The sequence below is a fragment of the Vulpes vulpes genome, chromosome 9 (genome assembly GCF_048418805.1).
Source record: "Vulpes vulpes isolate BD-2025 chromosome 9, VulVul3, whole genome shotgun sequence".
Lineage (NCBI taxonomy): Eukaryota > Metazoa > Chordata > Mammalia > Carnivora > Canidae > Vulpes > Vulpes vulpes.
In genome coordinates, this window is record NC_132788.1 from 90,340,783 (window position 1) to 90,356,907 (window position 16,125).

At 39.1% G+C, this 16,125-nt stretch overlaps 1 protein-coding gene and 1 non-coding gene across 51 annotated transcripts in view; both read left to right on the plus strand.

The window, feature by feature from the left end:
- The window catches only part of PBRM1 (polybromo 1), a 120,809-nt gene that overhangs the window by 77,533 nt on the left and 27,151 nt on the right, over positions 1-16,125 (plus strand). For 43 of the 50 annotated variants that reach the window (XM_072720844.1, XM_025986600.2, XM_072720848.1 and 40 more), the window contains 5 exons: positions 2,930-3,115; positions 3,969-4,126; positions 4,765-5,028; positions 9,330-9,475; positions 12,094-12,251. In XM_072720844.1, the coding sequence (XP_072576945.1) occupies positions 2,930-3,115; positions 3,969-4,126; positions 4,765-5,028; positions 9,330-9,475; positions 12,094-12,251 (912 nt within the window). The remainder of the gene's footprint in view (positions 1-2,929; positions 3,116-3,968; positions 4,127-4,764; positions 5,029-9,329; positions 9,476-12,093; positions 12,252-16,125) is intronic. The other 7 variants (XM_072720831.1, XM_072720851.1, XM_072720867.1 and 4 more) reach the window with 1 other exon arrangement.
- Positions 9,053-9,192, plus strand: LOC112913323 (U4 spliceosomal RNA). Its single transcript, XR_003233655.1, has one exon. It is a non-coding gene; the product is annotated as a U4 spliceosomal RNA (small nuclear RNA).

The window sequence follows — 16,125 nt, forward strand, 5'->3', positions numbered from 1 at the left end:
GGCAATAAGAGGATGGTGGTTGGTGGTTCAAACTTGTACGGAGTAGTAAATAGGCATAGCACACTAATGCACACTAGAGTGGATATAGACAACAGTATCTTATGTAAGTATGTGCTGTAATAAGTGTCACTACAGTGGCAACAATATATAAATGTATCAAAGTAACTGGTTGTACAACTTAAGTTAACACATTGTTATATGTCAAATTGATTCAGTTTAAAAATTTTTTAATGATAGCAGAAAGGAAACACTTAGAGAAAGACTAGAAAATGAAGAAATCTCAAGGCAGTACAACAAAGAAGGAGAGAGATAATCAAAAGATCCACCCAAGAGGCCCAGAATCCAAGTGATTGCAGAGCACAGTTCTGCCAAACTTTCTGCCATGGTATAACAAGGATCTGCTTTCCAGTAGCATTTTCATTTCCACCTGTGCCTTCTGCTGCCAAGTCTTTAATTTAAAGTCTGCCTCTCTCCCAGTCTATTCAAGGCAGTGGAGGTTTTTTCTCTCCTGCTCCTCAAAATTCCTCCAGTCTCTGTTCCTTCCCAATTCCAAAATCACCCTCCCATTTTTTAAAGTATATTTGTTGCAGTTAACACCCATTTTCCAGTTATCAAAATCTCATCCAAGTAATATCTCGTTTATGAGCTCAAAAGTCCCAGATCTTATTTGAATCATTTAAATGGGTGTATACGAGTGAGGCTCTGGGTATGATCCCTCCTGGGACACTGTTCCTCTGCATTTGTGGATTTTTGAAACCGAAAAACAAGTTTTCTGCTCCTATAATATAGTGATGGCATATGCATGGAATAGTGAGAGATATTCTCATTCAGAAATGGAGAAATGGAGAGAAAAGGGTCATTAGTTCTAAGCAATCTTTAAGTCCACCTGTTCAGAGTCGTTAGATTCCAAGTCCTAGAAAGAGTCCTCTGTGGCTCAGCACTCTGCCCTCTACATCATCCTTTTTCATGAAAGGTAGCACTTGTCTACAGCTAAGTTTTATTAGCTTGTTTCCTCTCTCTAGAATTTTGAGGGGTTTAACAATCTTTCATTGTGTACTGTCTCTACCCCTTTCCATTCATTTGGCAGTGTTCCTGCTGGTATATGGTCCTGCTCAAGAACCTTGTGACTGTTGTGTATCTTACAGGGATTCATTTGACTAATCAAATACTGGTAACATTTTCCTCCAAAATTGGCAAAACTTTTTAAAAAATGATGTGGGGCACCTAGGTGGCTCAGTCGGTTAAGCATCCACCTTCAGCTTGGGTCATGACCCCAGGATCCTGGGATAGAACCCATGTTGGGCTCCCTGCTCAGCAAAGAATTTGCTCCCTCTCCCCCTCTCCCTCCTCCCCTTGTGCTCTCTCTTTCTCACTCCTCCCTCCCCCCCTTGTGCTCTCTCTCTCTCACTCCCCCCACCCCCGTGCTCTCTCTTTCTTGCTCATTCTCTCACAAATAAATAAAATCACTTAAGCAAATTATAATAGGGGTGTTGGAGCATGTATGGTGAAACAGACCCTTGTAGCCACACAGTGAGGGACTTAAAATGGTGTGGATTTTTAGGAGTTGGTTTGAAAATACATTTAAAAATTAAAAATATTTCTAGCTGTTGGATTTATGGGAAATTATCATAAGGAAATAAAGATGTGAGCAATGCTTTATCCTCATTAAAACAAAAAAAACAAAAAACACAAAACCCTTTGGTGCCTGACTGGCTCATTCGGTGGAGCATGCGACTCTTGATCTTAGGGTTGTGTGTTTGAGCTCACCTTGAGTGGAGATTACTCAAAAATAAAATCTAAAAAACCCTATGGTATTTGCAAATGATAGCTTATATAGGAACCATTAAAAAGTATTATTTAACAAAAATAAAGCTTGTAGGGATGCCTGGGTGGCTCAGCGGTTGAGCGTCTGCCTTCAGCTTGGGCATGATCCCAGGATCCAGGATCAAGTCCTGCATTGAGCTCTCTGCAAGGAGCCTGCTTCTCCCTCTGCCTATGTCTGCGTGTCTGTCTCTCTCTCTGTGTGTCTCTCATGAACAAATAAATCTTTTAAAAAAATGTCTTGTTGAAAAGCATTAATCTCAGGGGGACTGTTCAGTGTATCTTTTTTTATTATTATTTCTTACTTATGTATTTTAAGTACTCTCTATCCCCAACATGGGGCTCAAACTCCCAACCCCAAGATCAGGAGTCACATGCTTTTCTGACTGAGCTGCCCAGGCACCCCTCTTCAGTGTATCTTTAGTGTAGATATATATAGTTTACATTGTATTGTATGATCCGCATGTTCTCTATTTCCTTAATTCTAAGATTCCATTAATTTTGACATACCCATATAATAACTGTTAGGGTGAAAAAAATTTTAGAGACTTTAAGATGGAGAGGAAGTATATATGAGATTATTTCCATGATTTTACAGGTGACCTGTTTTCTTCTTTATACCTTTGTTTATCATCAGGAATGACTGCATTGAGCATATATTGTTAACGTGGTTATTTTTATTGTGTAGATCCTTTGTTTATTTATGTATTTATTTATATGAATAAATACATAAATAAACTTTTTGGTTGTAACTCAAAAAGGCAATTTTGAGTAGAGGCTCTCAGGAATACAGATATCCTGCTATTTGTCCTGAATCTCGCCCTTGAAGGTCTAGAAAAGAATGAAATGTATTAGTATGTGTTGTTTGAATCCTTTTTTTTTAAGATTTTATTTATTTATTCATGAGAGACAGAGAGAGAGAGGCAGAGGGAGAAACAGGCTCCATGCAGGGAGCCCGACATGGGACTCGATCCCGGAACTCCAGGATCACACCCTGGACTTAAGGCGGCATTAAACCGCTGAGCCACCGGGGCTGCCCTGTTGTTTGAATCCTACATCTGATTGCCATATCTCTTTAATGGGAGCCTTTTTGTCTTTTTCACCAAAGAAGCTGAAAAGAGTGAAGACTCCTCAGGCGCCACAGGCCTCTCCGGCTTACATCGCACATACAGCCAGGACTGCAGCTTTAAGAACAGCATGTACCACGTTGGAGACTACGTGTATGTGGAGCCCGCGGAAGCCAGCCTGCAACCACACATAGTCTGCATTGAGAGGCTGTGGGAAGATTCTGCTGGTAAGTTGGTTTTCAGTCAAAGGGCACACTGGTGACATGTGACTGTTTTACTCCTCCTCGGTCCTCGGGGAAAAAAATTGTAACTCAGACATTTTATTCCTTGCAACAATAGTTGTTCTACAGTGTATTATTGGTAAGGAGAACCTAGCACCCTCTATATGAAAAACATAGGATCTAGCACTCTTGGGCCAGTGAGTGGCACAGTTGAGTCAAAGGCACAATGTCCTGAAGTGAGGTTGAGAATCATTCACTCAATGGGTATTTCTTTAAAATATACAGTAAGCCAAACTGTAGGATGGCAGAGCCTCACAGGAACTAAGGACTCATGTTTTGTCTCTGGCAATACCACTCTGGTACAAATCTCAAATGAAAAGGAAATTAGTATAGTGTGATATGGACCTTGACTTAGAATTTGATTTCAAAAAGGCGTCCTAGAAAAGTTGCCTTTAATTTAGAACATGGAGAACAAATAGGAGTTAATGAAGCCAGAGCAGAGATATGATTCAGGCAGTCCAGTTCCCTCAGCTGCTTCTCATGAAATACCTTTGTATTCCTTCCCCTGAGTGTGTATCCTGTCCACAACAGAGTAGGGCAGGTATCATCACCTTATTCATCATGTATAGTATACATCTTTTAATATGAGGGGGAAAGTTGTATTTTTTTTTAGACCTCATCATTCTTCATTACTTTAAAGTATCATTTCTTTAAGATAAATATTTTAAGAAACTGTGGCCTAAAAAGCACATTGTTATGTTCAGGCCATGGCAGATTGGATGGAGAATTTGCTCATTTTGCAAAGAATGTGTGATTTCTATTAATGGTAATTCCCTCTCTCCCTCTTTTTGTTTTTGAGGTGAAAAATGGTTGTATGGCTGTTGGTTTTATCGGCCAAATGAAACATTCCATCTGGCTACACGAAAATTTCTAGAAAAAGAAGTTTTTAAGAGTGACTATTACAATAAAGTTCCTGTTAGTAAAATTCTAGGAAAATGTGTGGTCATGTTTGTCAAGGTAAGAAACTCATTATTCCCCAAAGTACAAATCATTCCATGAAAATAACATTTTCAAACAAAAAATAATAATATTTATAAATTAGGTGCTCTGTAAAAATCTTCAAAAAAAATTTTTAAGCTGTATCTATATAGCTGTGTGTAAAGATTTGGGAAGAAATTAATCTGATCATGATGATGAAAGACCACCATTGGCTGCCTACACTAGATAACTATATGCAGTTAGCTTAAAATTTTTTATATTGCCAGACTAATTTTTGAGAATGACATTTTCTGAAAGATCATTTAAAATTATCAGTGTGCTTTTTAGGTAACAAAGTATACGTTGTGTATCTATCTGATACAGGCACATTGAGCCCTATCCAAAGCTTTTAGGAACATTATAAAGCTGTATGAAATGCTAATATATTTTCAAAAGGGCAGTTAGTAAGCTAAAGTATATATGTATTTAATAAGCCATTCTGTAGCAGGGAAATGCTTGTACATCTCTAACCATTTACTATTTGCTGTTAACTATCAGAAAGTCTTAACGGTTTATTTTTGTTCGTTTGCTTGATTGATGTGTGGGTTTTGGTTTTTTTGGTTAACTGGTTTTCAGAAAATGCACCTAACTAATAATCTTATTCTTATATCTCTCAGGAATACTTTAAATTATGCCCAGAAAACTTTCGAGATGAGGATGTTTTTGTCTGTGAATCACGGTATTCTGCCAAAACCAAATCTTTTAAGAAAATTAAACTGTGGACCATGCCCATTAGCTCCGTTAGGTTTGTCCCTCGGGATGTGCCCTTGCCTGTGGTCCGAGTGGCCTCTGTATTTGCAAATGCAGATAAAGGGGATGATGAGAAGAACACAGACAACTCAGAAGACAGTCGAACTGAAGACAGTTATAACTTGGAAAAGGTATGTAGTTAGAAGCCATACAAAAGAATTTTACATTTCAAAATACCTGTCCAAGGCCTATTCCAAGGCACTGAGCCTGGGTGGCTCATTCAGTTAAACATCTCCCTTTGGCTCAGGTCATGATCCTGGGGTTCTGGGATCGAACCCTGCATGGGGCTCCCTGCTCAGCAAGGAGCCTACTTCTCCCTCTCCACCCCCTTTCCCCTGTTCATGCTCTCTTTCTCAAATAAATACATAAAATCTTTAAAAAAAAAAATTTTTTAAACCTATTCCAAAAAAAAAAAAAACCTATTCCAGAAAATAAATGAATAAAGCATTCAAATTCAGAATGAAAAAGTACAACAACACAAAACCTTAGCCAAACAGAAAGGGAATTATATAAGAAGGACAGAAATTAAGGCTTAGAAAACTACAGTAGAATTTAAAAGTAGAATTTTTAACTTTTTATTCTTAAAAAACTTTAATTCTTAAAAAAATTTAAATTCTCCAAGTGCTAATTCTTGACATGTCCAATGAGATAAACTACCAACTATCCTAATAAAAAAAGAAGGCAGTTAAGTTCATACATACACATGTAGAAGAAATTTGAAGAATTTACATTTCTGTTAGTAAATTTGAAAGCCTGAATAAAATGAATAATTTTCTAGGACGCTGTAAATTACTGAAGAATCAAGAAGAGATGTAACGAAGTGGACAACAAAAAAAATTTGTTAATGCCTTGAGAGCTAATCACAGAGTACTCAAATTCCGTTCTTTTAACCCTTTTAAGAGACCTATAATTATAATACTGTTTTTTTGTTTGTTTGTTTTTGGTTTTTTTTTGTTTTGGTTTTGGTTTTTTTTTTTTTTTTTATAATACTGTTTAAATTATTTCAAAGCAGGCAGCCCCGGTGGCGCAGCGGTTTGGCGCCGCCTGCAGCCCGGGGTGTGATCCTGGGGACCCAGGATCTAGTCCCACATCAGGCTTCCTGCTTGGAGCCTGCTTCTCCCTCTGCCTGTGTCTCTGCCTCTCTCTCGCTCTCTCTGAATGAATAAATAAATAAATCTTTAAAAAATAAAAATAAAAAATAAATTATTTCAAAGCATGGAGAACAAAGAAAACTTCCCAGTTTATTTTACAAAACTAGGATGATCTTAATTCCAAAGCCTGACAAAATAAAACAGAAAAGATACAGTTCAATATAACTTACGAATTTTGATGCAAAAAATACTTGGAGAAAATGGTTTTTTATTTATAAGTGAAATCAAATTAGTTATTTAAGAATAATATGACCAAGTAGGTAAGAGTTCATTCTAGAAATGCAAGGATTGGTCAGAATGAGGAAAATTCAGTAATATACATTATTATATTAATAGATCAAAGGAGAGATTATTTGATAAAGTACAGTAACTGTATTTAAGTCTTTAGATAGTATTTCCACAAAGTGATTTTTTTTTTTAAGTTATATTTTTTTCTTATGCCTAAAGCCTGCTTGCTCTACGGTTACCTATATTTTTCCAAAAGTAGCCAATGCAGAGCAAAATAGCAAAAATATTGACAATAAAGTGGCAATCATAAAGATCATAGGGGAGCAATTAACTAAAGTTTTGAAAAACAGGATTCAACAAAGGAATTTGAAAATCCATATATGAGTCAATAACTTTTTTTTTGTAAGATTTTATTTATTGATTTATTTGAAACAGAGAGAGACAGCAAAAGAGAGTACAAGCAGTTAGGAGAGGGAGAAGCAGGCTCCCCACTAAGCAAGGGAGCCCAATGTGGGGCTCAGTTCCAGGACCCTGGGATCATGACCAGAGCCGAAGGCAGACGCTCAATCACCTCAGCCACCCAGACACCCAATAGCTTTTTTATATAAAACAAACTATAATTCACAGGATTCTTGAAAGTAAAATGAAAACGTTGAATATAATGTTGAATATATTTTATCAACTGTTAGGATAATCATATAGAAGAAAATACCTGATTCACCTTAACAACAAAATATATTGAGAAATAACCTTAAAAGGAATACTTGGAACCTGTGGGACCAGAAACCGCCTACTCAAGGATGTAAAAGATTTGGATAAATTGTTTTCAGAATTTGACAAAATGAGGGCACCTGTGTGGCTCAGTTGGTTAAGCCTCTGCCTTTGGCTCAGGTCATGATCTTGGGGTCTTGGGATCAAGCTCCACATTGGGCTCCCTGCTCAGCAGGGAGCCTGCTTCTCCCTCTCCCTTTGCTACTCCCCTGCTTGTATTCTTTTGCTTGTGCTCTCTTTCAAATAAATAAAATCTTAAAAAACAAAACAAAACCTGGAAAAAATAGACTTCTTAGTGTCTTAGAAAAGAAATCCGTTTTACTGTCCTAACAGTGTTACAAGAGAAAGGGAGCTGAGGAAAACATGATCTTCTTTACACTTTACTAGTATGTTTGGGAGTTATAGAGATGTTAATTTTGAAAGAATAAGAAATACCAATGGAAGCCAACATAGGAATTAACCCACATTTCTTATTAGAATTCATAAGACTCCAAGGTCCTCTATGTGCATGCAATTTTTTTCCTTTTGTCTCCTGTCTTTATTTTAATACTGCCTGACCGAAACAAGTCATTCCTGGAACTTTTTAAAAGAATACCTTCAGCAGGTAGAGCATGCAGCTCTCATTTTTGGGGTTGTGAGTTCCAGCCACATTTTGGGCAGAGAGGTTACTTTAAAAAAAAAAACTTCAGAACACAACCAACCCATTTCCAAAAGAGAAAGTTATTCTTAATTTTGGGGCTACTTTATAGCTCCCATTCCTACAGATTTCCCCTCACCCATTATATGTGTGACCTTATGCATTCTTCAGGATTTTCCAGAAGAACCATTTATATATCACATCTGAAGTCATAAACATCAAAACAAATTGTTTGGACCTTCTGAAGGATATTTTTCTTTTTTTCAGTTTGAAGTTTCAGATACTCTCAAGCAGATGCAGTAGAAAATGTTGGGGTTCTGGAGTTTCCTCAGCTTTTATATGTTTTGGAATTAGTATGTTTAAAACACCTCATGCTTTGCCTATTCTCTGCATCAGATCAGAACTGTCCTTTTTTCTTTTTCTTGTTTTAAGATTTTATTTGTTTGAGAGAGAGAGAGAGCATGAGCCAGGGGAGTGGCAGAGGGGAAGGAGAAGCAGACTCCCCGCTGAGCACAGAGGGCAACACAAGGCTCCATCCCAGGATCCTGAGATCATGGCCTGAGCTGAAGTCAGACACTTCACTGAGCTATCCAGGCTACCTTTTTCATTTTCTATTTTTTGCCAAAACTATAAAACCACAATAATGAATGTGTGTTCAAGGCTTTTCCTAAGTCAGACATTGTTCTGCATACTTGATGTGGAGTATGTGAAGCTTCCTAACAGCCCCATCTGATGGGTGCGCTGCCTTTGTTTTATAGGTGACCTAACAGGTCAAGTAATTAGCCCAGCATCACAGCAGCCAGTAGGTGACAGAGCTTGTTATTTATTTAGAAACAAAGTGTATGTGTTTATATCACAGAGGCTATACTTTTCCATCCAAGAATAAATAAAAATGATAACTTTATTTTTATTAATGATAATTTAAAACCATTAGTTGTTAATGTTAAAAAATTGAGAGTTTGGGGGGAAAAAATTGAGAGTTTGGGACACCTGGGTGGCTCAGCAGTTGAGCGTGTGCCTTTGGCCCAGGGCCTGATCCTGGGATCTGGGATCAAGTCCCACAATGGGCTGCTTTCAGGGAGCCTGCTTCTCCCTCCATCTGTGTCTCTGCCTCTCTCTCTCTCTCTCTCTCTTTCATGAATAAATAAAATCTTTTTTAAAAAAAATTGAGAGCTCAATAAATGTAGTGAAGAGGAAGCTTGTGCAGAATTTGCTCTTTATGCTCCATAGCAGTGTATGAGTGAGACTGCTCTTGAATGCTGATCCATTCTGTGTGGTACTTTTTTTGCTGAAGGCTATGGGAATGGGGGGGAGAGGGCAAAGGGGATAAAAGGACCTTGGAGTAACATTTTATGAAACTTAAGCAGAAGCGTTGTACAGTGGCAGTATCATAGCCAATGAGACTTATCTGAGGCACGATTATTTGCTAATTGAAACGTAAGTAGAAATTTAAAATAAATGCAGTATTTAAGAAGACTCAGTTTGATTTCAGAACCCCAATCTTTAGGCTTCCAATCTTCATCAAAACATCTACTTATAGTTATTTTTTTAAGTTAATATGCAAAGTCAGCTTTTCTTTCTTAACGTTCTCTGTCTACTCCTTGATCGTCAGCTGTCTATCTTCAACCAGTTTCCTTTACCACAGGAGAAAGAAGATGTCCCTGTGGAAATGTCAAACGGTGAACCAGGTTGCCACTACTTTGAGCAACTCCGTTACAATGACATGTGGCTAAAGGTTGGCGACTGTGTCTTCATCAAATCCCATGGCCTGGTGCGCCCTCGAGTGGGCAGGTGGGTGTTAACTGAATCAGGGAGGATGCAGTTGGGGCTGATGATTTGGAGGGGGTAGAAATTCATCACTCTTGAGGATGAAGTCAAAAGTTGTCATCATTCCCCCATGATCCTGTAACTTCCCCAGCTTCCTCACACCTGTTTATCCTGCTTTTGTCTCTAGCCACTCTTCCTTCTTTATTTTTTTTTTTTAAAGATTTATTTATTTCTTTATGATAGACAGAGAGAGAGAGAGAGGGGCAGAGACACAGGAGGAGGGAGAAGCAGGCTCCAGGCCGGGAGCCCGACGCGGGACTCAATCCCGGGACTCCAGGACCGGGCCCTGGGCCAAAGGCAGGCGCTAAACCGCTGAGCCACCCAGGGATCCCCCACACTTCCTTCTTAAATCCTCCCCATGAATTTTTCTTTTCTTCTCCTGCCATTTACTGAATTGTCATCCCAGAAATCTCCCTGCCCCCCTCACATGATGAACTCTTAGCTTAAACTTAGATAGCGCTTCCTTAAGGAATCCTTTCCTGTCCCCTGCAGACTGGATTAGGTCTCGCCATTACTTTCAGAGCACATGCCAGGTTATTTTACTTTGGGTTTCCATACCAGACTGCAAATTCCCTGAGAATAGGGGAGTTTTTTGCTTTTTGCTTGCCTTTGTATTCCATGCTCTAAGCACGATGCATGAAACATAGTAAAGACTCAGATATTTATTGAACAAGTAAGTGATTGAAAGTTTGGCTACATGGCATAAAATAGCAATGACAGAGTCAGGTACAAGACTGGGCAGTAGTGGATAGTAGTTATGAGTAGTGGGTCTTGGTGTGAGTTCCAGCCCTGCTGGCTGCATATCCTTAGGCAAATGATTGACTTCTCTGAACTCCAGTTTCCTCATTCTATTTTCTCTTCATTCAATAATCATTTGTTATAAACTTCGTATTTGCTAGGCTATAAGGATACCTTGGTGAATAAAACAGACAAATAGCCTTAATACTGTGGATCTTTGTTCTAGTGGGAAGACAATAAACATTGTGAATAAAAAAAAAGTACAGTACATTAAGTTGTGATATGTGCTGTGGAAAAAATAGAAAAGACTAGGGAATTAGGAGTGCCATGGTCAAAGTTGAAGAGATGCAGAAGTTTAAATAGGGTGGTGTATCTAGACCTCTTTGAGAACTGATAGTTGAGCTAACACTTGAAGAAACTAAGGGAGTGAGTAATGTGAATATCCAGGGGGAAAACTTCCTAGGAAGCAAAACAGCCAGTATGAAGACCTGAGAGAGAAGTGTGCCAGGCCTGTCCAGATCTGGAGAGTTTGTTACAGGAGGAGTGAACAGTGCATTGAATTAGATAGAAGATGAGGGTTCACAGCATATGGTGCAACTCTTGTGGACCTTAGAGACCATTGTTGGTACTTGGGCTTTTACTGAATTAAAGGGAGTACCATTGGATTCTTTCTTTTTCTTTTCTTTTTTTTCTTTCTTTCTTCCTTTCATTCATTCATTCATTTTTAAGATTTTATTTACTTGAGAGAAAGCAAGCCCAAGTTAGGGGAGAGGCAGAAGAAGAAATAGAAATAGACTCCCCAGGAAGAGAGACATGGCAGGAAGCCAGTCATGGAGCTTGTTCCCAGGACCCCAAGATCATGACCTGAGCCAAAGGCAGACACTCAACTTACTGAGTCACCCAGGAGCCCCACTTGGATTCTTTTAAGCATAGATGTGATATCTGAATTAGTTCTTAGCAGGATTACTCTGCTACTGGTTGTTGAGAGTAGCCTTAAAGGGTCAAAGAGAAGCAAGGAAATTTGCTAGGAGGCTGTTGGCAATTATTTAGGCACCAGTGATTGGTGACTCAGGCCAGCAGTCAGATCCTGTTGTTAATAGGAAAGGTTGAGTTAATAGGATTCCTGATAAATGGGATGTGGGGTCCAAGAGAGAAGGAGTCAAGGGTGACCTCTGTGTTTTGGCCTGAGGAACTGGAAGGGTAGAGTTAACACAAACGAAAGTGAGGATGTTGCTTCATGTCAGGAACCACAAGACAATGGGGACAGTAATCCCAACTTGACTGGAGGTGGTTGTGAGGAATGGTATGATACCTAGCACACAGCAGTCAGATGTGAATTTTTATTTTTGTCTAGGGAGATAATATCTGGCTTTCATCAGATTCTCAAGAGGTGAAGGGCTATTTTACCTTGACACACAAAAAGGTCATGTACCCCATTGTCTTAAATACCTGCCACTCATGTGAGCTGACCCCAAATATGGATGGTTTGTCTACTCCACTTGACGAGTCCAGTGATAGATGCTCAGTTTTGTTTTCATCATGAGCATTTCAGGAAAAAAAAAACCTGGGGCTTAGCTAAAACTATTAAGTCATATGCCTTGGTATTGTGTTAAAAAAATTTTTCCCTCAGATGAGTAGCCAATGTCCATCTCTCTTTTCAAATGTCTTCTGTACTCAAAGTGGGAAAAAGTCAAGGAAACTGTTATCAAAATAGTCAACGGAACTCCTAAGTAGTTAAATATCAGTAAGTTTTCAGTTAAAAGAATTTTTGATAAATTAACCCTTCAAAAATGAAACATATCAGAATTCTATTTTAATGGAATTTCTCCATTTTTCCCCCTAAGAATTGAAAAGGTATGGGTCCGAGATGGAGCTGCATATTTTTATGGCCCTATCTTCATTCACCCAGAAGAGACAGAACATGAACCCACAAAAATGTTCTACAAAAAAGAAGTATTTCTGAGTAATCTGGAAGAAACCTGCCCCATGACATGTATTCTGGGTATGTATTTATGCCTTTTCATTTAATCACATTAATCCTACAACAATTGGTTAAATATTCCTGTGTTAGGCACTGTTCTAGGTACTAGGTATACAGCGATAAACAGACCAGAGTCTGCTCCCCTAGAGACGTAACAATGGGGCATAGGTTGGGGAGTCAGTAAATGAATTAAGTCTATAGAAGATCAGGTAGCAATGAGAGCTCTGAATGAGAATAGGCAGAGGAAGAGGATGGAGAGTAATGTTGAAGGGAGAACTTGTTTTAGGTAATGTGGTCACCAAAATCCTTTCTGATAGGTGACTTAGTAGAGCACTGAAGACAGCGAAGAAGAAAACTATCTGAATATAGATAGCCATGCCTCGTTTTATTGTGCTTTGCTTTATTGCGCTTCATGGATGCTGGTTTTTTTTTTTACAAATTGAAGGTTTGTGGCAACCCTGTGTCAAGCAAGTCTGTCGGTGCCATTTTTCCAACAGCATTTGCTCACTCTGTCTCTGTCACATTTTGGTAATTCTCACAATATTTCAAATTTTATTACTGTTATATTTGAGATGCTGCGATCATGATAAAACTTTAATGGGGATGCCTGGGCGGCTCAGCAGTTGAGCATCTGCCTTTGGCTCAGGGCCTGATCCCAGGATCTGGGATTCAGTCCCACATCAGGCTCCCTGTGAGGAGCCTACTTCTTCCTCTGCCTGTGTCTCTGCCTGCCTCTCTCTCTCCCTGTGTGTATCTCATGAATAAATAAATAAAATCTTAAAAAAAAAAAAAAAACTTTAATGGATGAGGAGTTTTTTCTTATGGATGAGCAATGGCAGTGGTTTCTTGAGAAGGAATCTACTCAAAAAAAAAAAAAAAAGAGAGAAGGAATCTACTCATGGTGAAGTTGCTGTGAAGATTGTTAAAATGGTAACAAAAGCGCTAAAATGGTAACAAAAGATTTCAAATATCATGTAAACTTAGTTGTTAAAGCACCATCAGGATTTGTGAGAATTGACTTCCAGTTTTGAAAGAGGTTCAACTGTGAGTAAAATGCTATCAGACAGATCACATGCTACAGAGAAATCATTTGTGAAAGGAAGAGTCAATCAATGTTGCAGACTTCACAGTTGTCTTACTTTAAGAAATTGCCACAGCCACCCCACCCTTCAGCAATCACCATCCCAATTAGTCATTGGCCATCATCATCCAGGCAAGACCCTCCACCAGCAAAAAGATGAGGACGCCTACCTGGCTCAGTCGGTAGAGCATGTGACTTTTGATCTCCGGGTTTTGAGTTCCGGCCACACCTTGGATATAGAGTTCACTTTAAGAAAAAGGTTACAACTCCCTGAAAGCTCAGATGCTGGTTAGCAATTTTTAGCAATAGTGTTTTTTAATTGTAGTGTGTACATTGTTCTTTAGACATAAAGGTATTACACACTCATTGGACTACAGAATAGTATAAACAAAACTTTTATATACAATGGGAAACCAGAAAATCATTTGACTTGCTTTCTTGTGATACTCACTTTATTAAGGTGATCTGGAACTGAACCTACAATATTTCCAAGGTATGCTTGTATCTGAGATTTTACTCTTTTTAGGCACAGCAAACCTGAAATGCAAAGCCCTTAAGGCATAGTATCTGGGCATGTTTGAGACACAGTAAGAAAGCTGGTGGCTGAAGCAGGCAGAGCAAGAAGGAGAGTGTGGCAGGAAATGAGCCCCGCCCACCCCAGGGCACAGTCATGGTAGGTCTGTTGGAGTGTGCTGAGATTGAGTTTGGAGCAGATAGGGAGTCCTGTGGGGATTGTGAGTTGAGAGGCAGTGGTGAGCCATCATATGCACTGGAGGAATCACTGTGGCTGGAGTATGGAGAATATGTAAGAATAAGGTAGGAAGCATGGAAAGGAGTTAAAAGACTTTTACAGTTTCCTTCGGACCCTTAACCCCAGTAATGTTGTCCGTAATCCAGAAATTATCAGGGCTCGTGTTGGGGTTTCTGTTCAGTCATCCTACTGAGTGTTCCCATGCACTCTGCTTCTCAGATATAGTTATATGCATCATAGGCTGTCATTGTTTTCAGCAGTTTTTGTTTGTTTGTTTGTTTGTTTTTAAGATTTCATTTATTTATTCATGAGAGACAGAGAAAAGCAGAGACACAGGCAGAAAGAAGCAGGCTCCATGCAGGGAGCCAGATACAGGACTCAATCCTGGCACTCTGGGATCATGCCCTGGGCCGAAGGCAGATGCCCAACCGCTGAGCCACCCATGTGTCCCAGCTGTTATGTTTCTTCTTGCCCCGAATTAGTCCTGCAGCTTATTTATAAACCAACTACTCTTCCCATCTTTTGGTATAGTTTTCCAAAAGGTTACTAAGTACACACTTTATATTGATTCCACATGGTTATAAAGAAGCCACCATCATCATGCTTATGGCCAAGAGGAAATAACTGTTTTACACTTAGACTTTATTTATTCACTAAGTTTACCTACATTGTTTTGGTGCTTCGAATTTTTTCAGAAGTGGATATGATAAAAATACCTGAATGGCTGGTAGTTCAACACGTTTTCCTCTTTGCACCCTTGTGTACCTTGGGGAGAGAGGGATCAAAGGCTAGTGAAGTTACTAAGTCCTTCTTGAGTTTCTGTAGCAGAGAATATCTTTTAACTCATGATCCAGACTAAAGTTCCCTATGACCTTACCCCCAGCCAGAAGACTCAAAAGGGAGCATGGTAAATGTGAGACTGAAGTCTCCTTTGTTAAGGTAACCATATCATTTATTGCTCTTTTTCTTAGTGACTACACTGGGAATTACATCTTCAATTTGTGGCAATCTAGTTTGAGTCAATACTACCTTAGCTTCCATTGTATATTAAACTCTGCTCCTCTACAGCACCATCCCTCCTCATTTGTGTTATTGTCAGAAATTACATCTTATATTGTATGTATTGACATAAATTTATAATTAAATCATATAGGAGGGAAGAAAGGAGAATTCAAAACAAAATACAATATTGGCTTTTATATTTACATATGTGGTTATCTTTATTGGTGTTTTTTATTTCTTTGTGTGGTGTCACGTCATTATCTGATGTCCTTTCATTTCAGCCTGAGGGTTTCCCTTTAATATTTCTTTTTGGGTTTTTTTAAGATTTTATTTACTTATTCATGAGAGATACAGAGACAGGCAGAGGGAGAAGAAGCAGGCTTGCTGCAGGGAGCCCGATGCAGGACTCAATTCCAGGACCCCAGGATCATGACCTGAGCCAAAGGCAGATGTTCAACCACTGAGCCACCTAGGCACCCCTCCTTTAATATTTCTTGTAGACCAGGTCAACTAACAACAAACTCCCTTGTCTTTTGTTTATTTAGAAGTATCTTGGTCTCCATTTTTGAAGGGTACTTTTGCTGTGTGTAGAATTCTCCATTGACAGTTTTCTCTCTCATGCCTTACATTAAATTGGGGGAGTTTTTGGTCTTCACATATTCTTTCTTCTCCTTTCTCTGTCTCCTCTGAGATTCCCATTAGGCCTACATTGATGTGCTTTATGGTGTGTCACAGTCTCATAGACTGCTCCTGGTCTTTCTTCTTTCTGTTCCTCAGACTGATCATTTCAGTTGGCCTATCTTCCAGTTCACAGGTTCTTCTGCCTGTTCAAATACTCTAATGAAAGGCACCTGGGTGACTCAGTCGGTTGAGCATCTGCCTTCACCTTGGGTCATGGTCTCGGGGTCCAGGGATCGGGCTCTCTGCTCAATGGGGAGTTTGCTTCTCCTTCTCACTCTCCCTCTGTGTTCTCTCTCTTCTCTCAAATAAATATTTTTTTAAGATTCTTTAAATTTATTTATTAATGAGAGACACAGAGAGACACAGAGAGAGAGAGAGAG